The sequence below is a fragment of the Bubalus bubalis genome, chromosome 18, assembly GCF_019923935.1.
Source record: "Bubalus bubalis isolate 160015118507 breed Murrah chromosome 18, NDDB_SH_1, whole genome shotgun sequence".
In the NCBI taxonomy this organism is placed as follows: Eukaryota; Metazoa; Chordata; class Mammalia; order Artiodactyla; family Bovidae; genus Bubalus; species Bubalus bubalis.
Window position 1 is genome coordinate 56,790,862 of NC_059174.1, and position 23,586 is coordinate 56,814,447.

General features: G+C 41.4%; 2 protein-coding genes across 8 annotated transcripts in view; both read right to left on the reverse strand.

Annotated features, from left to right (window-relative positions):
* LOC102395312 (zinc finger protein 345-like) overlaps positions 1 to 6,624 on the reverse strand; it is a 33,271-nt gene extending 26,647 nt beyond the window's left edge. For 2 of the 5 annotated variants that reach the window (XM_044931402.2, XM_044931404.1), the window contains exons 1-4: positions 6,300 to 6,594; positions 6,062 to 6,195; positions 3,050 to 3,176; positions 1,936 to 2,034 (exon numbers count right to left, since the gene is read on the reverse strand). In XM_044931402.2, coding sequence (XP_044787337.1) covers positions 1,936 to 2,034; positions 3,050 to 3,176; positions 6,062 to 6,169 — 334 coding nt within the window. In that variant the 5' untranslated portion in view covers positions 6,170 to 6,195; positions 6,300 to 6,594. Of the gene's footprint in view, positions 1 to 1,935; positions 2,035 to 3,049; positions 3,177 to 6,061; positions 6,196 to 6,299 lie in introns of all 5 variants that reach the window. The other 3 variants (XM_044931403.2, XM_044931405.2, XR_006546062.2) reach the window with 3 other exon arrangements.
* Positions 6,625 to 8,385: 1,761 nt separating this feature from the next.
* On the reverse strand, positions 8,386 to 22,644 carry LOC112577758 (zinc finger protein 383-like). Of its 3 annotated transcripts, none has more exons than XR_006546059.2 (4): positions 21,511 to 22,156; positions 18,119 to 18,245; positions 16,554 to 16,649; positions 8,386 to 8,437 (listed from the first exon to the last, which is right to left on the reverse strand). XR_006546059.2 is itself a non-coding variant. In XM_025270076.3 (4 exons), exons 1-4 carry the CDS (start codon positions 21,589 to 21,591, stop codon positions 11,536 to 11,538), a joined length of 2,145 nt encoding a protein of 714 aa, XP_025125861.2. In that variant the 5' UTR covers positions 21,592 to 22,644; the 3' UTR covers positions 10,411 to 11,535. The 3 variants fall into 3 exon arrangements, 2 of the variants coding, with proteins under 2 accessions (XP_025125861.2, XP_044787300.1); XM_025270076.3 differs by lacking the exon at positions 8,386 to 8,437 and adding an exon at positions 10,411 to 13,376 and having other exon boundaries at positions 21,511 to 22,644; XM_044931365.2 differs by lacking the exon at positions 8,386 to 8,437 and adding an exon at positions 13,420 to 13,618 and having other exon boundaries at positions 21,511 to 22,157.
* Between the last annotated feature and the right edge of the window lie 942 nt (positions 22,645 to 23,586).

Below are 23,586 nucleotides of genomic sequence, written 5' to 3' on the forward strand. Positions count from 1 at the left end.
CTCCTCACGGTTGCACAAACCATGCTTTTATACCTGCAACTGGCTTTGTCAACTCAGCCCCTACAGAGCATCTGAATGGACAACCAGGGCTCCCCCAGTCACCGGAGTGTAGCTTTAGCAGCTGTAGACTTGGTGGGGATGTATACTAGGGGGTGGGGCCAGCTCCATGAATGCAATTCTGGGACCTGAGTTCACTGGATCTATGCTGGTGTTCCAGTGAAAACAACATCTGAGAGACATCAGAGCAGTGTGCCAGCATGCCCATGGTTGGTGGGGACCAAGAGCAGTGCCAACATGGGGTCACATGAGACTCACAGCACGTGAGCACACCCCAAGGTGAACATCCCCAGAGAAGCAATCCTTGGTGGCTTCTCTCCCAGTGGGTGTGCTCCAATCCTAGCTGCCTTGACCACAGAGCAGAATCACAGCGAAGAAACAGATCTGGGGGCTCTACTCCACCAACCAGGGAGCAGATCCCACCACAGACAGGGCAGTGACAGCCACAGAGCCAAGGGGAAGCTCCCCTCAATATCCAGGGGAGGCTGGGGTCACAATAACAGCAATCAAAGCCCAGATCAAGGGGTTAAGGGTCCAAGCCTGTGGACCAACCTCACCCGCCAGGGGGAAGACAACAGAGCAAGAGGAGCCAGGATCCGGCAGCCTGCAGAACAGACCACAAACCCAGAAAATGTGACAAAATGAGAGGACAAAGAAGTATGGTGTAGAGGAAGGAGCAAGACAAAAAGCTACAAGAACCACTAAATGAAGAAGAGACAGGCAGTCTAATGACTACTTTTTGACTTAGGTCATCTTAAATGCAGATGCCACTAGGTGCCTTCTAATTCTTTAACCCACTTCTTATTTTAGCATGTTCTATTAGATGTTTCAATCTAAAAATCATAAATGATACTGAAGTAGGTCTAATCAGAAAGCGAGGACATACAGGACAAAGTCTGGGGAAGCTGATAACAAGATTAATTAAATAAAGTAGTTGTTCTTGAGAAATTAAGAAATGAGACTTAAAAAATATGGTGGGAACACAGGGAATGCTATCAATGCTCTGTGGAGATCTAATTGGGAAGGAAATCTAAAAAAGAGTAGATATCTACACGTAAAATGCATTCTCTTTGCTGTACAACATTGTAAACCTGTTATACTCCAATAAGAACATTTTAAAAAGATTATATTATCTAAAAATTGTAATACTTTGAAACCATTAAAAATATGGTGGAAAATGTTTTAAGCGCTTATGCCAATTTATTTGAAAATTCTTTGAGTTAATTGAATATATTTAAGTCTTTTAGCATTGAGGAATTGGGGCAAATACACTTCACATTTCATATGAGTTCATATGAAGAAAACAGAAACTTTGAAGTAACGCTGAGATTTGCATTCTTTCTCTTTAGGGAGGTTTTGGTTTATACAGTGAATAAATTACTTGAATTTAAAATTTATAAGATCATATTTGTAGCTTCCAGTGTTTTAGAAATTATAAATCAGAAAAACAAAACAAAACCTCTGTCTGCAGTATTCCTAGAACTTTGGCAGTATGTCTACAATTCCACTCACATACTGCCACCTAGAGGTAGAAACAAACTTTAATACGAGCATCAAGAGTTTTTCAGAAAAGTGCCGTTTTCCTAGGACCCCCAAGAAATGGAATAGTAACAGAGTCATTCAGGTTGTCACAGGACAAGAGAATTTCAGTTCTCACTGCGATTGAGAAAAGTAATCACTGGAGATGAATTCAGGAATGATTTAAGAGACAGAATGGGGCAGGTGATGTCTGCCTATGACAGCAACAGAAAGAAACCCAGACTTCTCTAAAATCATTTCCACTGAAGCAGATCTTCCCAAACCACATGACAAAAGATGAATTCCTCACTGATCCTTGGACCTGTCATTGAGTCATCGGCTCCATCCAGTCACACCTACCTGTGTATATGGCTGGTGTCTCCAGTCTCCTTACATCCCAGGGATTCTTCATTTGCTCCAGAAAGGTGACCAGGTCCAGCTTAGAGACCACAAGACCTGCTATCAGGAAAAGCACTATTTGTTTTGCTAGAGATTCATCAGGTTCCAATCTAATATGTATTCAAGTGAGAAGAGAAGGCACACGTGCTAAGTCGCTCCAGTCATGTCTGACTCTTTGCCACCCTATGGACTGTAGCCTGCCAGGCTCCTCTGTCCATGGGATTCTCCAGACAAAAATACCGGAGTGGGTTGCCATGTCCTCCTCCAGGAGTTCTTCCCAACCCAGGAATCGAACCCACTTCTTTTACGTCTCCTGCATTGGCAGGCAGGTTCTTTACCACTAGTGCCATCTGGGAAGCCCAGAGAAGGCGTGGTAGAATGTCAATACAGCCTAGAAATAAAGTATTTGGGGACATCATTTCCTAGGCTGCATTAACATTCCCTGGTGGCTCAGCTGGTAAAGAAGCCACCTGCAATGTGGGAGACCTATGTTTTATGCCTGGGTTGGGAAGATCCTCTGGAGAAGGGAACGACTACCCATCCCAGTATTCTGGCCTGGAAAATTCCATAGACTATTCCATGGGGTCGCAAAGAGTTGAACACGACTCTAATCTTGCTCATTACATTATTACATTATTAACATTCTAGAGAAGGCATGGTTGAATGTTAATATAGCCTAGAAAATTATATCCCCAAATACTTTATTGAAATCACTTTTATAACTAACAAATACATAAAGAAAAGATCTTGAGATTCTAGTCAAGTACTACTAAGGCCAAAGTAAGTAATAGTAGAAATCTGATTTATAAAGGAGAATGGCACCCTTTTATACCACAGAACCTACAGAATTACCACTAACCTAGAAGGAGGAGGCAGATTACATCAAGGAAAAGTTAGAATCATAATGAATCATCATGAAGTCTTCTTTCTCAACTCATAAATAATCCATTTTTCCCATAGAAAGCAAGGATCTGAAACTATTCTAAGAAGCAGAACATTCTAGGAGACATTCTAGAAATGCAGGAACCAAAACCATGTGGGTAGATAAGGGATCCTGGAAGGCAGTTATCCTCACCCAAGGAGGCCAGGTTCCTGTAGTTCTCTAACATCACGTCCCTGTACAATTCCCGCTGACCGAGGTCCAGGCATTCCCACTCCTCTTGAGTGAAGTCTATGGCCACATCCTGGAATGTCAGCCGTCCCTGAAATACAAAGTACAGATGCCTTGTGGCCGCGGGAAGACTTCCTAATGTGACCCAAGATGAAACCAGCAAGAGAAATGGTTTTGATTTAGGAGAAAGTCTGGTGTTACAGCAGCAGCAGCTGGTGTTACACACGAATAGAATTTGTACACAGTAATATTTCCTACCACATTTTTAACCCCAAGAAAAGAGGATGAGATACGCTCCATCAACCACTACAGAAATTATTCTGATTTGGAAGAGAAATTAAAGATAATCAGATCAACATTGGCATATTCATTTTTGAGTGCTGTACTCCGTTGACAGAGGATAAACTGTCTATCAAAAGAAACAGGAAATATTTTTTAAAAGCACTCCCTGATCCAAGTGTTCTGGAGTGGACTCAGTGTGCCACATGTTTAACAAGCTTATTTGAACTAGTAATGTTGAAAATTCTGCTCCATGAGTGACAATGTTTGAAAAGCAACGAAGTAGAATAGTAAGGAAAGAATTCATATTTAACTTTGAACTTTAAGTGCTTTACAGATTTTACAGGTCTGATAGGATAGTAACCTCGGCGACAACAATCATTTTAACGATCTGGATATACTATATATCTTTCTGACAGTTTTTCAGAATCTTGAATGTATAACAGAAATAATTTAAAATCAATAATGTTGCTGTAGCATCTTTTGGCAAATATTTAACAAACATTCTTTAAACGACAGCTTAAGGGACGGGGGAGCCTGGTGGGCTGCCGTCTATGGGGTCGCACAGAGTTGGACACGACTGGAGTGACTTAGCAGCAGCAGCAGCAACTTTTACTTCAGTTTATGACTAGACTTTAATAAAACACAGACAAATGCACAGAGCTAACTCTAATGAAAGTTTATAGAAATTTCTGTATTTGTAAATAATACTAAAAACAAGAAAAGTGTTAGTCACTCAGTGGTGTCCTACTCTTTGCAACCCCAGGGACTGTAGCCTGCCAGGCTTCTCTGTCCATGGGATTCTCAAGGCACGAATACTGGAGTGGGTAGCTATTCCCTGCTTCAGGGAATCTTCAAAAAAGAAAAAGAAAAAAATCAATCAAATGATGTTAACATGTTCATGCATACAAACATACACTAAAATGGGACTATATACTTATTAATTAGTAAGAGAAAAATTGTCATGTCAATAAAATCAGGATAATTTTTAACTCATTGAAAATCTACATAAATATTTGAGGATAATATTATTTTAATTTTTTAAAATAGACTAGGGTACATACATACACAATGATAAAAAAATAGACAGCTCTGGTTGTGAATTTTTTAATTTCCTGAAAAATCTACCATTTGCATGGAACTATATTTTAAAATTTAACACAGTTGAACATAGATGAGCACTAATATGATTCTTGTAAACATTTTGGAAAATACAGAAATGTGATGAGACTTATCTGGGATGTGAGTGTGGAGTGTACTGGAAATGATCAGACCTGGGCTTGAATGATGAAAATCCCCACTCCCAAATCCCAGCATCTCTACTAAACACACATGAGTGTTGTCAACTACAAATTGGCTCTTGCCAAGAGCATTGCCAGTGACTCAACAAGGGCGTTTGCCATCTGCCTCTGGGGAGAATGAACCCTACGGTGCTGTAACTATTGACTTCAATCCCCTCGAGGGAGTTCAGGGTGGATTGAGGCACCCTGCTCCAGGAAAATCTGGTGGGACAGGTCTTCAGAGAGTTAGGTATTTTCAGGAACTGCTTTCATGATCCCAATCCTTGTATCTCTTCAGATCTAGAAAAGCACTAAACCACTAAATGATGACTTCTGTTCCTCAGGTTTTTCCTGGCAGAAAACCTTTTGCAAAGTAAGTGCTTGATTGCACTGAACTCCCCCTTCACCAAAATCACAGACTGACCTTCCCCCACTGTCTCTTTGGAGCAGTTTCTGAGTTATCTGAGGTGCTGTCTCCTGGGCTGCTGTCCTCATTTTGCCCCAAATAAAACTTAATTCACATCTCTCAAATTGTGCATCTGTTTTAGCTGACAGTGTTCATTTTTCAAGGCAAAGAGCAACTAAGAAGATACGGCATTTCCTCATTAACTGTGATAGGCATATCCATCACTTTTTCTTTCCAAGAGCCTTGTTCAAGACACACAAAAAATGAATTTCATAGTGTGGAAATCTCACAGAAGCACCTGAACCAGTGAACATCAGAGGTCACAGGGTAAGAGTACATGGAAAAATACATTATCACTGCCCGGTATTTGGGCAATATTAGGAAAACCATGATCTCAATCTATCATGAAAAATGTCAGTTTTCTGCAAATTCCACCTCCTATATACCTCCCATGATCTGTAGCTTAATAGTCCATTTAATTAGTATATTTTTCTTATCGGTATAGAGGATTGTCTCTGCTACTTGAACTTCTGAAAAATTCTGGAATGCTGAGTTCATTCTATTAACAAGGGCATTTTCTTACTCCTGTTCTAGAGAGCTGAATTGCATCCACATGTAAATTCATCACGGCATTTCCCCGACTTCCCTAAGATCCCTACACCGGACCACATCCCAATGGGAATCTCTGGTACCGGTGCATCCCCATGTTGATCGCTCACAAAAGGAATGTATTCAACATTGAAAGTCACTATTTCATGTTGAGAATTCATCATGCTCTATAGAAAGCCAGGATACAAACAATGGAGAAAAGGCTCTGGAACATGAGGGAGACGAAACCTGAAGAGCTGGTTTTCACTATTAAAAAAAGGGGGGGGCGGCGCAGAATAAGATGATAACAAGCACTCCAGGCAGAAAAATTAGAAGCAGAGAACTAAAGGTTTGCAGATTCTCAGTTCAGGCATTTTAGGAGGAAAAGCAGACGCAGCCCCAGACCCGGGACAGGACAATTACCTGAGAAGCTGCCATTTCCTCCTCTTCTTCCTCCTGCTCTGCGTCTTCTGTGGGGATATTACGTCTCAAACTCACATCTGCATGTTGAGAAAACACCTTCCAAGGCATCCATATAGCCGTTTAACCTGCAACTGCTGCAGTGAAAAAGAAGAAAAAGTTTCCTTGTTTCTCTCACCCTTTTCTGAGCTCTTTTCTGACTTTCTGTGTTCCTGAGCTGTAGTGGGTAATCAAGACTAACCTGATATGCTAATCACATCCCGGTGCTCCACGCTATTTGCAGATCTTGCCGGCTAGTTCCTCTCCTTCCTTTTTGCATTACAGAGAGCAGGCCGCAGAACAATTCACGAGAGACAATGGACCCTACTTCTGGGCTACCTGACCCAGCCTATGAGGGTTTTGAAGAAATGCAAGAGGAAGACCCGCATTCAGGAGCCCTGAGGGAAACCTCACATTTGGCACAACTGAGACCACAGGAAGGGAGGATTTAGGGCGGGAACTTCTAGAAGCAAAGGTCAACCTGATTCCCTGGGGAGGGGCTCTTTCTAGGCCGGGTGTGGTGGTCCACGGCCTGTGCCTGTGTCCTTGGGGGAGGGGAGGGGAGAGGTGAGTGTTTGGTGGGAATCACCTGGGGGTCTTGGGTTCCTGCCAGGCTTTACTTGCAGAATTCTTCCCACAGATCTCCTGCTTCCTTAGTTTTTTTTACCCTCCTCTGCAGCCTGGGGACACAGGTTTTCACAAAATGATTTGCATTGTGACCACCTCTCTGCAGGTGTGGCTCCTCCAACTTCAGAGACCAGGAGCCTAAAGGTGTTTCCATCAAGGCTTTCTTTAAAAATAAACCAGAGGCAGCGGGAGGCCTGGCGAGCTGCAGTCCTTTGGGTCGCAAAAGGTGGGACAGGACTGAGCAGCTGAACTGAACTGAACTGAGCAGGACACGCGAGGTTAACAGTGTGTATGGGCAGAGACAAATGCCTTTGAAAATGATGCCCTAAATGCTATCTGATGACCAACCAAGGAAATAATGATCGGTGTTGTCATAAGTTACATTACACATGAATTTAGACGTGAGAACGTTGTTATTCTATTTCCTGTGTGTGTGTTTTTCTAGGTTTTATGAATCAATTGCTACAGTTTGTTGTCTGCTCCATTTAGAGAGCTCTATTTTCTCACATCTTTAAAGTATAATGACTAAGGAAAAATTAAAGATAGAAGCATGTCCATCTTTCTAATATTATATATTCTAAAAATATTCAATGTGCATGCACCAGTACCAACTTTGTAGAAGATCTAGTTTCACAGCAGAATTGAGAATAAGGTATAGACGTTTCCCATATACCTCTTGTTCCCACACATGGACAGTCTCCCTACTTACCTTTCCCCATCAGAGTGAGCATTTGTTACCACTGATGAATCTACATGGACAGTAAACAGATAAACTCTTTAGTTTACCCTTAAGTTTCTCTTTTAGGGATGTGCACTCCATACCTCTGGATAAATGTATAATAACATGTGTCCATCACAACAGTTTACCACAAATTATTTCATGGTCCTGAAAGTTCTCTAGACTTAGGATATTCATAGTCCCTCCTTTGAAACCCATGGCAACCACAGACCTTTTAAATCCTTTTATATTTTTAAACCTTTTATATTTCCTACTAGATTCCCAGGTGACTGAGTGGGAAGAAATCTCCTGCTGATGCAGGACATCCAGGTGATACGGGCTCAGGAAGATCACATTGATACAGGTTCAGGGGATCTTCCTGATCCTTGGGTCAGGAAGATCCCCTGGAGGAAGAAATGGAAACCCACTCCAGTATCCTTTCCTGGGAAATCTATGGACAGAGGAGCCTGGCAGGCTACAGCCCCTGGGGTCACAAAGACTCAGACACAACTGAGCACATATGAACATTTACCTACGCCAAAATGTCATATTGTAAAATTCCTACTTTTTGTAGTATTTTTGAATGAGCTTCTTTCACTTAGTAAAATGCATGGAATGATTGTCCATGTATTTTATGCCTTGAAAGCTTAACATCCAAAAGCTTAAGAACTACCTCTGCGCCTATATTCCTGCTCAGTAAATAAATTCATCAACACCATTTTTTAGATTCCATAAATATCTGTTAAGACAATATTTGCACAAATATAGAGAACAGATGTGTGGACACGGCAGGAGAAGAAGGGCCCCATACACCAACATGGCCGAAATGCTGGAGAAGACTCTTGCGAGGCCTTTGGACTGCACGGAGATCCAGCCGGTCCATCCTAAGGCAGATCAGTCCTGGGTGTTCATTGGAAGGACTGATGCTGAAGCTGAAACTCCAGTACTTCGGCCACCTGATGCGAAGAGCTGACTCATTTGAAAAGCCCCTGATGCTGGGAATGATTGAAGTGGGGAGGAGAAGGGGACGACAGAGGATGAGATGGTTGGATGGCATCACCGACCCAATGGACATGAGTTTGAGTAAACTCTGCGAGTTGGTGATGGACAGGGAGGCCTGGCGTGCTGCAGTCCATGGGGTCTCAAAGACTTGGACATGACTGAGCAAGTGAACTGAACTGAACTGATGGTTAAAACAGGTTAGCTAGTGGGAAGCTGCTGTATAGCACAGGGAGCTCAGCTTGGTGCTCTGTGCTGACCAGAAGGGTGAAATGGAGATCACGGGAGGGAGGTTCAACAGAGAGCAGATTTATGTATACTTATGGCTGCTTGATGATGTCGTACAGCAGACACTAACACAACATTGTAAAGCAATTATATGCCAATGAAAAATATATATGCATCTCAAAGGAAAGAAGGCTAAACAGACTGGCCACCCCGTGGTGGAGAGTCCATCTGACATGCAGGGGCCATGGGCTGGATCCCTGGTCCAGGAATTCTCCACATGCTTTGGGGCAACTAAGCCTGTGCGCCACAGCTGCTGAGCCTGGGTGGGGCAGCTCGCTCTTTTAGAGGCAAGAGGCGAATGAAAGATGCTCACCAGCGCGAAAGAATAGGAAATGCAAACAAAGCTACAGTGATGCATCACCTCATGCCAGTCAGAATAACAATTAGCAAAGAGCCCACTAATAGTATCATAAACACTGAAGAGGCCTGGAGATCAGGGAACCTCCTACACGGCTGGAGGAATGTATAACAGGTACGGTCACACGGGAGGACAGTGTGGAAGTTCCTTAAAAAACGTGACCTCCTGACATTCAAGGAAATGAATTCCATGAAAAGTAGACAAAACAGATTAATTGACAAACTGACAAGTTTTGCAGTTTTTAGTAAATCATCTGCAATTCTAAAATGACCAGTTTGGATCTAGCATTTCTAAATTCTCTAAGTTAAATGTGTACGAATACACATACACTCACATATTCCTTCTTGGTTTTCTCACTGCTAACGCGTATACCTTCAGATATTTATATATTGAATTCAATTGTGTTATATAAATTATATTATGTATATATCTTCAGATATTTATATATTGCATTCAAAGTATGCCAAGGCCATGAGAAAACAGTTCCTTTAAGCCTAGACAAGAAACATGTGCTAAGAATTATACAGGGTAAGGTTTTATAAATCTTGGTTCAGAACTTTACCATCATGGCTTTTAATTATTCTTTTTGTGACTATGTTAAATTTGCTTAAATGAGCCCCTGAAAAGCTTTAGCTAACAGAAAAACAAAGGACAATTGAAGCAGGTGAGTTTATGACTCTAGGTCCTGAGAGAATTCACAGGAAGCCTTGAGGGCCCCTGAGGAAGGTCAAGGCTGGAACCAGGCAGAGAAAGCTCCAGTACTTGGGGTTCAGGCCTTTATAAAAGACCCTGGGTGAAGTGCTGTGGGCTCCCCAGGCTGAGCGTGGATGGGTCCATTCAAACCAGAGGAGCAGGATTCTGGTGAGCTCTGAGGGTGTCATTGAAGGGGGGCCTGTGCAGTAGACCCTGGGGTTCAGCAAGACTGCTGGTCTCAAGGAAGGGGGTCACGTAGTGCAGGTGCTCACAGGACTGGCTGGTGTGAGCTCAAGGACCTGCAGGCTGCCTGCTCCCCAGGCAGACGCTGAGGCAGCAACAGCACGGAGCAGTCAGGGAGGCTCTCAACAGTCCTCTGTATGGTCCTTCTTATTAGAACCGTCACAGTGTCCGAGTAGTTTCAAAATGGGAGAGGCGATACAACATAGAAATGGTGGGAAATATATGAACTTATGAGAGTTTAACGCCAGTAAGGAACTAATTTCTACAGATGCCATCCCCCTGTGCTACACACAGTTTATTGTAACGTTATCTTTCCTGCAACCTTAAATAGGTGGGACAGGTTAATGCTGGTGGTGCGTTCACCCTTCATTCATTCCACATCAACTGTAACACTAAAAAACCATTCACTTTTATTAATTAACATACATTAATTTTACACAGATGGAATAAAACCTTTTACAACTGTTGTTTGATCCTTGATTAAAATACAGATTACAAGCTTCTAAAAACTTTCCTGTTTCTCTGATAAAATGATCTGTGAATGTGATTTATATGGTTTACAAAATGGAGGCTAATTTAGTAAACAGGGATGGACATTTATTATATTAATATGACTTTTCCAGAAAGAGTTTTCTATACTTACATCAGGTAGAAGAGAAGGTGTCCTTGCTTCAAGCCTGCCAGGTAATATGCATGATTTCTCTATGTTGATGTTATAAAAATACCTTAGATTTTAAAGAACAACCCTTGTTTTATGCTTAAAAAGCAAGTGACATAATTACTGAAAACTTAGAGCAAACTTCCGTCTTACTTTGAATTATTCCCTGAACACTTACATCATGGTGGCAACACAGATGTTTGACATCAGTGACAAATACCTCCATTTAGAGGTTTGGTGTGCATATACCATTACTGTGTTCTTAGTCTTATAAATTGGAGAATAAATATAAATGATTCCCACCTAATATAGAAGGGCTTCTCTTACAATTGAGGCAACAACCGTCAGAAACAGAAGTTCATATATACAGTAGAAACAAATCACAGCATAGTAACTTGAGAGTTGAATTACATTCGTTTTGGTTCCTTAATGATCTCAAATCACGTTAATATAAATAAGGATACATGAATAATAATTATACCTCTGCAAATACCCACCCCTTCATCTTGTGATCCATATTAACATATCAATTTTGTACATGTTTTAATTATGGAATACTTGCTACAGTGTTTCTGTTTAGAGTAATTCAACAAAAGTGGTACTAATGAAATGCTTTCTAGTATGAATTCTCTGGCATTGATTTACTTTTGCTGTTTGATTAAACACTTGTCTACATTTTTGTATTTCATTCATGTATCTTTCCAAAGTAAACACTCGTTTTCTCAAAATTGTATGTTTAGGACCAACCTTTCTTTATCACTGATTCATTTCTAAGGTTTCTCTGCAGTATGTATTCTCTGACGGTGAGTGACGTCATGGCTGTGATGAAATCCTTTGTCTCATTCCTTACATTTCTAACACTTCCCTGCAGTGTGAATTCTCTGATGTTGAGAAAGACCTGAACTCCGGGAAAAGGCTTTGCCACAGTCTGTACATTTATAAAGTCTCTCCCCAGTATGGATTCGTTGATGTCGAGTAAGATGTGAACAATGGATAAAGGCTTTGCCACATTCTTTACATTTGTATGGTTTCTCCCCAGTATGAGTTCGCTGATGTACAGTAAGACTCATACGCCAGGTAAAGGCTTTGCCACATTCTGTACATTTATAAGGTCTCTCCCCAGTATGGATTCGTTGATGTCGTTTAAGAAGTGAATAAAGGACAAAGGCTTTGCCACATTCTGTACATTTATAAGGTCTCTCCCCAGTATGGATTCGTTGATGCTGAGTAAGAAGTGAATAACGGGTAAAGGCTTTGCCACATTCTGTACATTTATAAGGTCTCTCCCCAGTATGGATTTGCTGATGTTCAGTTAAAGCTGAACTTTTCTTAAAAGCCTTGCCACATGCTGAACATTTATAAGGTCTCTCCCCAGTATGGATTCGTTGATGTTCAGTTAAAGTTGAACTCTGCTTAAAAGCCTTGCCACATGCTGTACATTTATAAGGTCTCTCCGCAGTATGAATTTGCTGATGTTGAGTAACACGTGAACAACAGATAAAGGCTTTGCCACATTCTGTACATTTGTATGGTTTCTCCCCAGCATGGATTCGCTGATGTTCAGTGAAATATGAACTCTGATTAAAGGCTTTGCCACATGCTGTACATTTGAAACGTTTCCTTCCTGTATGAATTTTCCTATGTCTACTTAGATTTGGTGAGTTACTAAAGACTTTCCCACATGTATTACACTTGTAATGTTTCTGCTTAGTCTGAATATTCTGCTGTTGAATAACTTTTGAAGACTGGTTAAAAACTTTAGCATAATCATAACAATTATAAGTCTTCTCTCCAATATCAATACTCTTATAAGTATTAATAGTAAGATTTGAGCTTTGATAAAATATATTCTTATACTTATTATGTTTAGAATTGTCTGAAAATTGATGTCCCTGTTGTTTCATGAGATATGAGTCTTGGTCAACATTATGCTCAGTTTCACTGCATGAAGAGCTTCTCATTCCATCATGTATACTCTTGTAATTATTGGGGGTAGAGCTCCTGCTTAAGGCATTACTCATTTTGTTATGCTTGTAAAGTTGTTCCACACTAATTATACCTCCATATGTATTGAACAATGATGGTTGAATAAGGTCTCTCCCATTATTATCAACATTACAGATTTTGGAACAAGGAGAAAATAGTTGTTGGTTGAAGAACAATAAACCCTTGTTAAAGGATCCCTCAAAATGATTATATTGGGAATTTACCCCCTCATTTTTAAGTTTCTGGTTTCCAGACATGTTTGAATGTATATTTAATAGATACCTATGCTCAGAGTTGTTTGAATGAGTATTTGCAGTAGAGACTAGATGACTTTCCAGATTTTCCACATTTCTGTTCAGAGAACGTGTATGTTTCAAGAGATGATGTGGGTCTTTGCTGACAAATATACACTTATCTGTGGGTGTTGATGACTGAAATTGATCATCTGAGATTGGTTTTTCCCTATTTGATTCATATCCTTGATTTCTTTTGGCGGTAAAGTTTACATTATGGGAATCTGTACCAATTTGGTTTTGTCCATCATAACATGCTCTCTGTTCTTTATATGCCCTCATATATTCCCAGTCTTTGGTTAAATGTAAATTTCCAAGGTGAAATCTTTCATATATTCCTAGCTTTGCTGTTGGGAATAAATCTTCTAAGCCTGGCTTTTGGGTCCTCAAACCCTGGGTGTCGTGAGAAGACACAGCTGAAAGATACCAAATAATAAGTTATTCTACTTACTATTCTCGGGGAATATGTTTTACAATTTACATAAAATTGGCATACACTGGCTAGATTAAGCCTAAAACCGAGATAGAAGAAGTCAAGATGGCAGAGGATTCGGAAGACGTGGAGTTCATCTCTCTCCACAAAAGCATCAAGAATACATCTTGAAGTGGAAAAATTCTCACAGAGCCCTGCAGAACATGGGCAGAGGAACGTGGACTCCTGAAAGGACAAGAAAGATTCCTGCTGAGCCAGGTAGGACAAAAGAATGAGGGAGGAAAAGGAAGAGGAAAAGAAGCGGGATGGGACCCGCAAAACCCTGGGGGGACTGAAGAGAGGAGAGGTCTCCACATCCAGGGAAGCCCCTCACTGCAGGGAGCCCAGTTGGGACAGAAGGAGAGACTCATTCTCTGTGGGAAGAGAACGCTGCAACCAGTGTGCAGGACAGAGTGAGACCTGTACACAGGCTGCTGACCCCAGCCCTGCCCACGCAGCCTGAGAGGGTGTCCACCGCTGCATACAAGGGCTGGGTGCTGGAATGTGGGCTTTGGAGAGCAGACCCAGGCAGAGGACTGCGGTGGGCTATGAGGAGACATCCTGAGGGGACAGGAGGGAGGGAGGAGCTCTGCAAATGGGATGCTTGTGAAGGAAGCCCGAACCACCAGAGAAGCAGAGCAGCGTTGTTGAGTGATGCCCAAAGGGAAGAACCCCATTGCAGCCTCTCTGCCCCTGTGCCTGTCCCTGCCTCTCCAGATACTAGGAATGGCTCCCACCTAGGTGGGTGATCTCACGACCCCCACAGCCGCTTCCTCCTCCCGAGCCTCCTCCCCAGTGGGCTCCAGGGGCACCTTCAGAGCACACGCCTGTGGGTGGTCCCAATGTACAAATGGCACTGAAACCACAGCTGAGCCCCCAGGCCCTACCACTAAGAAAGAAAAGCTGAGATCTCTCCTTGCAGCTGTACAAACCATGGTGTTACACCCCACAACTGGCTTTGTAAACTCAGCCCCGACAGAACATCTGGATGGAAACGAGGCTCTGGCAGTCAAGACCAATCTGGCTTTAGCAACTGTAGACTTTGTAGGCATGCCCATGAGGCGGTTGGGCCAGGTCGCAGTCTAAATTGCCCCCATAGCACTGCAGGGGGTCCAGCTCCACAATGGATGTACACCTGGGACATGAGACTACAGTGGATCTATGCTGGTGGTGCCCTGGTGAAAACAACATCTGAGAGACACCAGGTCAAGTGCCATCATGCCCATGGTTCAGGTGGGGCCAAGATCAATGCCAACACAGGGTCACATGAGAGCTCGCACAACACATGGAAGATGACCCACAGAGCACGCTCCGAGGTGAACATCCCCCGAGGAGCAATCCTTAGTGGCTTCTCTCCCAGTGGGTGTGCTCCAGTCCCACTGGGTCAGAAGCACCATAGATCAGAAGCACAGCTAAGAAACAGATCTGGGGACTCTACTCCACTAATCAGGGAGCAGACCCCACCCCTGACAGGGCAGTGACAGCCACAGAGGAAAGACGAAGCTCCCCTCAATATTCAGACAGGCTCTGGTCACAATAATAACAATCAACTCCCTATCAAGGGGATAAGGGCACAAGTCTCTGGACCACCTCACCCACCAGGGGGCAGACACCAGAGCAAGAGGAACTAGGATCTGCAGCCTGCAGAACAGAGACCACAAACACAGAACACTGGACAAAATGAGATGACAAAGGAGTATGGTGTGGAGGAGAAGTCAAGACAGAAACCTACAGGAACAGCTAAATGAAGAACAGTTGGGCAATGTAATGATTAATTTTACCTTTAAGTAATCAAATTTACAAACAAAACATTTTCACAAATGCTGCTGCTGCTGCTGCTGCTGCTGCTGCTAAGTCGCTTAGTCATGTCTGACTCTGTGCGACCCCAGAGACGACAGCCCACCAGGCTCCCCCATCCCTGGGATTCTCCAGGCAAGAACACTGGAGTGGCTTGCCATTTCCTTCTCCACGAATACTAATGCCTACTAATTATTTAACCCACTTCTTACCACTCCTGTTGTTATCTGAGCATGTTCTAATAGAATCTAAAATCGTAAATGATATTGACCTAGAACTAATCAGAAATAGATGGCATAAACGATAAAGTCCTGGGATGTTTCATAACAACCAAGATAGATTTAATAAGGTAAGAGTTCTTAAGAAATAAAATAAGAAGTGAGACTTGAAAAATATGGTGAGAACTTAGGGAACGCTACTCAATGCTCAGTGGTCACCTAAATGGGAAGGAAATCTAATCAAGGAGGGAAATGTGTATATGTATCACTTATTCTTTCTGTACAGCAAACTAGCATAACTTTGTAAAATGGCATTATTGGAACAGAAAAATTTCTTTTGAAAGATTCCTTTATATAATCTATAAGCTTAATAGTGAAGAACAATCAGAAAAAAGCACCATGGGAAATGTCTTATATTCTCATGTCAATTATTTAAAAACTCTATGAGTTAAATAAATACATTAAAGTATTTTAGCATTAAGGAATTGGGGTAAATATACTTAACACATTTAATGTTAGTTCATATTTAAAAAAGAGAAACTTTAAAGTAAAATTCAGGTTTGCATTTTCTCATTTTAGCAAAATGTCTTATGCAATGAAGAAAGAATTTGAGTATGAAGTTTATAAGGTCATATGTGTAGTTTCTAGTGGGTTGGAAATTATAGGGTAGAAAACAAACACTATTTGTCCCCAGTACTCCTAGAAGTGTGGCAATTTGTTCACAACTCCACCCACACACTTCTGACTAGGGACAGAATCAGAACTTTTAAAAGGGCTTAATATAGTTACTCAGAAATGTGCACAGATTTTCTAAAACCTCCCCAAAATGGAAGAGCTATCAGGTCATGCATGTTGTCCCAGGCCAGACAAGTATTTTGGTTCTCACTGTGAATGTGAAAATTAACCACTGGAGAAAAATACGTAAATGATAAAAAGAATCAGGAATGGGTCAGGAGATGACCCTCTATGACAGTGACAGAAATAACCCAGGCTAATCCAAAACCATTTCCACAGCAGATCTTCTCAAACCACACGACAAAGTAGGACTTCCTCCACAATGCTCGTCCCTCTCACCTGAGTTATCTGCTCCATCCACAGACACATACCTGGGTGTACGGCTGACGTCTCCATTCTCCGTATATCCCAGGGATCCTTCATTTGCTCCAGAAACATGACCAGGTCCGGCTTAGAGACCACAAGACCTGTTCATCAGAAAAACAAATATGTGTTTTCCCAGATATTCATCAATTTCCAATTCAATATGTATTCAGGTGAGAGAGAAGTCAAGGAAGAAAGTTAAAATAGCCTTAAAAAATGATTTTACCAAATAGTTTATTGGAAGCACCTTTAAAAGACAAATGCATCTAAATCAGGTTCTGATATTATGCTCAAGTACTACTAAGGCAAAAGCTAGTAGTAGAAATCTGGTTTTAAGAGGAGAGTGGCACTGTTTTATACCACAGAACTTACAGAATTACCACTAACCAAGAATGAAGGATATGCAGGTCAAGAAGCAATAGTTAGAATCGTACATGGAACAACTGACTGGTTCTAGATTGGGAAAGGAGTACATCAAGGCTGTATATTGTCACCCTGCTTATTTAACTTATATGCAGAGTACATCATGAGAAATGCTGGGCTGGATGAAGCACAAGCTGGAATCAAGATTGCCGGGAGAAATATCAATACCTCACATATGCAGATGACACCACCCCTGTGGCAGAAAGTGAAGAAAAACTAAAGAGCCTTTTGATGAAAGTGAAAGAGGAGAGTGAAAAAGTTAGTTTAACTCAACATTCAGAAAACTAAGATCATGGCATCCGGTTCCATCATTTCATAGCAAGTAGATGGGGAAACAATGGAAACAGTGATAAACTTTATTTTGGGGGGTCCAAAATCACTGCAGATTGCGACTGCAGCCATGAAATTAAAAGATGCTTGCCCCTTGGAAGAAAAGCTATGACAAACCTAGATAGCATATTAAAAAGCAGAGACATCACTTTGCCAACAAAGGTCTATCTAGTCAAAGCTATGGTTTTTCCAGTAGTCACGTATGGATGTGATATTTGGAACATAGAGAAAGCTGAGCACCAAAGAATTGATGCCTTTGAACTGTGGTGCTGGAGAAGGCTCTTGAGAGTCCCTTGGTCAGCAAGGAGATCACACCAGTCAATCCTAAAGAAATCAACCCTAAATATTCGTTGGAAGGACTGATGCTGAAGCTCCAATAATTTGGCCACCTGATGTGAAGAGCCGACTCATTGGAAAAGACCCTGATGCTGGGAAAGACTGAGGGCAGGAGGAGAAGGGGGCGTCAGAGGATGAGATGATTGAATAGCATTGACTCAATGGATATGAATTTGAGCAAACTCTGGGAGTTAAGGAAGGATGGGGAAACCTGGTTTGCTGCATTCCACGGGATCGCAAAGAGCTGGACATGATTTAGCAACTGAACAGCAAGGAGGCAGATTACATCAAGGAAGAAGAAGGTTAGAATTATAATGACCCATAATGAAGTCTTTCTTTCAAATGTCGCAAATACCCTTTTCCCCTAGAAAGTAGGGATCTGAACCTCTACTGGACAAAGCAGAACATTCCGGGAGACATTCTAGAATGAACGAACCAAAACCCTGAAGGTACTTAAGGGATTCTGGAAGGCAGTTATCCTCACCCAAGGAGGCCAGGTTCCCGTAGTTCTCTAACATCACGTCCCTGTACAATTCCCGCTGACCGAGGTCCAGGCATTCCCACTCCTCTTGAGTGAAGTCTATGGCCACATCCTGGAATGTCAGCCGTCCCTGAAATACAAAGTACATATGCCATATGGCTGTCACTTCCTTATGTGACCCAAGATGAAACCAGCAAGAGAAATGATTTTGATTCAGGAGAATGTCTGGTATTACACAAGAATAAAATTTTCCACACTAATATTCTCTACCATATTTCTAACCCCAGAAAAAAAGAAGATGGTATACAATTCACAAAACTACTGTAGAGATCCTTTTTATCTGGGAGAAAAACTATGGTATGATGTGATCTATAGAGGCAGGTTTACTTAGAGTGTTGTTCTTGTGTTATACAGGATAAATTGTCTATCAACCAAACTGGGAATAGTTTTCTCCAAACTGGGAATATTTTTTAAAAGGAGATCCTAATTCAGGAATTCTGGAGTGGGGCCAGAGTTGTTGTTCTTTAACAAGCTCACTTCTAACTGAATCTCAGGTTCATGAATGGCATTATGAGTAGCACAGAGGTAGAACAGCCAGGTAGGACTTCTCTGGTGGCTCAGCTGGTAAAGAATCCGCCTGCAATGTGGGAGACCTAGGTTCGATCCCTGGGTTGAGAAGATCCCCTGGAGAAGGGAACAGCTACCCACTTCAGTATTCTGGCCTGGAGAATTCCATGGACTGTATAGTCCCTGGGATTGCAAAGACTTGAACAGCCAGTAAGAAGTCATAGTTAATATTGAACTGTACATGTTTTACAGATTTTACAGGTTTAATTGAATAGTAAGCATAGAAAAAAACAGTCCTGTTGATATTTAGTATATACCATATATCTTTATAAAAGTTTTTACATAGTCTTGAATGAGCCACATAAATAATTTAGATCAATAATATTGCTGTAACACTTATTTTAGAATATTTTGTCAGGTATTCAGTAAATGGTAGAGCTTGGGTTTTCTTTAGTTGATATGGACTAGAATTTATTTTTAAAAAACACATTTTTTTCTGCCTTCTAACTTTATTGAGGTTTTCAATGGCTAAGTCAAGGATCTCTCTTGGTAAATGTCAGACTGCACTTGAAAACATCTTTTGATATTTGTTCTAAGACAATTCCACATTGATAAGAGAACAGACTCTATGATTTCAAAAACTTTAGACCATGAAATTTTTGTACCTTGTTTTATGTACCGAGATATGTTCTAGTTGGAGAAGAAAATGGCAACCCACTCCAGTATTCTTGCCTGGAGAATCCCATGGATAGAAGAGCCTGGGAGGCTACAGTCCATGGGGTCACAAAGAGTCAGATACAACTGAAGTGACTTAGCACATATGTTCCAGTGTCTCCTAGTTTACAGGCTGCTGCTGCTGCTAAGTCACTTCAGTCGTGTCCGACTCTGTGTGACTCCACAGACGGCAGCCCACCAGGCTCCTCTGTCCCTGGGATTCTCCAGGCAAGAACGCTGGAGTGGGTTGCCATTTCCTTCTCCAATGCATGAAAGTGAAAAGTGAAAGTGAAGTCGCTCAGTCATGTCCGACTCTTCACGACCCCATGGACTGCAGCCCACCAGGTTCCTCCATCCATGGGAGTTTCCAGGCAAAAGCACTGGAGTGGGTCGCCACCACCTTCTCCTATTTACAGGCTATTGGAAGTCAAATAGAATTTGTATCCTACTGTTGTGTACGAATTATATAAATCTTAATTATGTTGAATTGGTTCATGGTGCTTTTCAGGTCTAACTATATTCTTCTACTTTTAGAAATTAAATAAACTTTAATAAATCATAATCCATTCATTTTAGAATGAATATTCCATTAACTTTGGAGAGCTTGATATTGAAACTCCAACTAAAAATCTTAATTTATCTACTTAAAAAGACAAATGTATTATATAGTGGAACTATATGTAACTTTCTTCTGTGTTGTACATGTCTCCTGTAAATGTGTTATCATACTTTCATAGTACAAAAAAAGAAAAAATAAAAAGAACAGAGAAATATACAGAGACAACTCTAACAAATGTGTAGACAAAGTGTAGGTAATTGGGAAGAACATCAAGAACATAGTCCAAAAATGGATCAAATAGGTTAACATTTCCATGCACACACCTACACTAAAATGGGAACTATATACATTTTAAAAGTGACAAAAAATATTCAATTCAATAAAATCAAGATTATTTTTCACTGGTTAAATCTCATCATTTTTTGTGGATGATAATCTGTATTTTTAAAATACACTAACGTGCAAACACACATACCAATATGAAATAAATTAGGACTCTAAATGAGAGTCCTTTATTTCTTTCAATATCTGTATCACTTGTGTTGAGCTATATTTTAGAAATTTAACATTAGGAATATGATGATTGTAAGTGCTTTGGAAAATAAAAAGAGGTGATAAGATCATGTCTGAGATATGAGGGTGGAGTGTAACGGAAACTACCGGACCTGGGCTTGAGTAAGGAAACCTCCACTCCCAAAATCCAATATTCCTACTAAACACAGGTGTGTTCATTATTCAAAGCAAAGATAGACTAAGAAAGTACGGATTTCTACCATAACTAGTGGCTTATGCATGTCCCTCACTAAATCATCCTAAATCTTTATTAAAAATAAAGAGAAAAAAAATGTGAACATCATAATGCTGGAATCTCACAGAAGTACCTGATCGAGGTAACATGCAGTGTAATGGGATAAATGGTAGCAATGGTCTGAATTGACCCTGAAAAATGTCAGTTTCTAAAAATTTCACTTCATATATACCTCCCCTGTTCTGTATCCTATGAGTATATTTTAACAGCGAGTCATTTTAATAATATAGACATTACACGATTATTTTTTGTTTCAAAATTATCTGAAAAATTCTGAATTACTGAGTTCATTCTATTTGTACCTGCATTTTCTTTCTGTTCTAAAGAGCTGAAGTTGCATCCATATGTAAACTCATCACTGCATTTCCCCTACTTCCCTAAGAGCCCAACACCAAACCACATCCCCATGGGAATCTTGGATATCAGTACCTCTCCGTGTTGATCTCTCACAAAGGGAATATATTCACCAGTTGAAAGTCACTAATTCACTTTGAGAATTCATCACTAATTCACTCTGAGAATTCATTTTCTGTAGAAAGCTGGGATACAGACAATGAAGAAAAGGCTCTGGGACATCAGGGAGAAGAGCTGGTCTTCACTATTGTAGGAAAAAGTAAATAGTTGAAAACAAACATCCCAGGCCAAAAAAAATATGAGTAGAGAATTTAAAGGTTTGTAGGTTCTCTCAGTCCAGGCATTTCAGGAGGAAAAGCAGACACAGCCCCAGACCCAGGACAGGACATGTACCTGAGAAGCTGCCATTTCCTCTTCTTCTTCCTCCTGCTCTGTCTTCTCTCGGGATGTTATGTAGCAAACACATCTCTGCATCTTGAGAAAATACCTTCAAAGGCATCCGCACAGCTCTATAACCTGCAACCACAACTACAGACAGAAGGACCTTGAAAAGCTGAAAAGACCCACCTCTCCTGTCCTGTCTCAGGAGAGATTCGGGAACTATCACTTCCTACCTGGAGACCAGCCTGTGGACTTATTTCTTGATTGTTCTCTCCTCAGAGAGCTCCTAACCCTCGGCTCACACAGACCACGTGAGCTGACTGACTTTCCCGGTCCAAATCCAGCTAGACCAACCCTGCTGCCTCTCCTCGGATTGAAGCTGGGCCTCAGCTCTCACAAATGGACCAGGAGGCACGTCCTTAACCCAGGCCTCCCCTTAGAAGCCCCTGGAGCACTTCCTACAAACCACACTGATGCTCCCACAGGACCAAGAGAAAACTCTGTGGGGAGGGTACTGGGGAGGTTATCGATTAACACTGGTCACGTGATCCTGATAGGAAACCAGGTGGAAACCACTTGGATAAAGATTCTTTCTGAACCAGTTCAGTGTATACAATCCCTTGAGGTCACGTCCCCACTCTTAAGAAGTTATGAATCTGCAGGTCTGAAGTGGGGCCATGAAATGAGTCTTTAGCAAATTCCCTGTTTGTTCTGATGTTTCTCCCTCACGACGCACATTCAGGAGCCCTGAGGTCGAGCCCTTACACTCAGCACACCTGAGACTTCTCTGTCGGGTAGGGTTTAGGGAAGGGATTTCTTAGGGAGGTCAAGGTGAGAACCAGGCACAGAAAGAGGCAGTAATTGGGGTTCAGGCCTTTCTAAGTGACCCTGAGTGAAGTGCTGTGGGCTCCCCAGGCCAAGCGTGGATGGGTCCATTCAAACCAAGAGGAGCAGGATTCTGGTGAGCTCTGAAGGTGTCATTGAAGGGGGGCCTGTGCAGTAGACCCTGGGGTTCAGCAAGACTGCTGGTCTCAAGGAAGGGGGTCACGTAGTGCAGGTGCTCACAGGACTGGCTGGTGTGAGTTCAAGGACCTGCAGGCTGCCTGCTCCCCAGACAGACGCTGAGGCAGCAACAGCACGGAGAAGTCAGGGAGGCTCTCAAGAGTCCTCTTTATGATCCTTCTTATTAGAACCGTCACAGTGTCCCTGCAGTTACAGAGAGGGAAAAAGATACAGTGTAGAAATGGTGGAAAATATATGACAATTAGAGATTTAAAGCCAGTAAGGAAACTAATTTCTACAGATGCCATCTCTCTGTGCTACCAAATAGTTTATTGTTGTTATCTCTTCCCTGAAACCTTTAATAAGGTGGGAGAGGTTAATGGTGGTGGTGGGTGAACACTTTATTAAAATAAAAAATAAAAACCATTCACTTTTTATTAATTAGCATGTCTTAATTTCACACATAGTTGAAATAAAACATTTTACAATTCACTGTGTGATCATTGATTAAAAGACAAATTACAAGTGTAGAGAAAGCTATTTATTTTCCTGATATAACAATCCGAGAATTGTGATTTCTGTGATTTACAAAACAGAAGCTAGTAAACAGACATACACTAATTATATGACTTTTTCAGGAAGGGTTTCCCATACATTTCTAGGTTGTCACAGAAGCTGTCTTTATTTCAGCGTTGTCAACTAACGTTCGTGACTTCTGGTGATATTATAAACATTACATCAATATTTTAGTGAGCTGTCATTGTGTTCTCCTCACAAATCAGGTGACATAACTATTGACAATTTAGAACCAATCTGTCTTACTTTAATACATGAAAAGATTCCATGATCACTTACATCGTGGTGACCTCCAAGGATATTCGACACGAATAACAAACACCTCCAGTTAGATGTTCATTGTACATTTTACATTACGGCGTCCATCTTCTAATGGAGAATAGATATAAATGGTTGCAACACAATATAGAAGGGCTTCTCTTCTCTTTGAAGCACAAACCATCAAAAACCTATATTTGCATACACACTAGAAACGAAGCATAGTATGGATTATTTGAGAGTTGAATGACA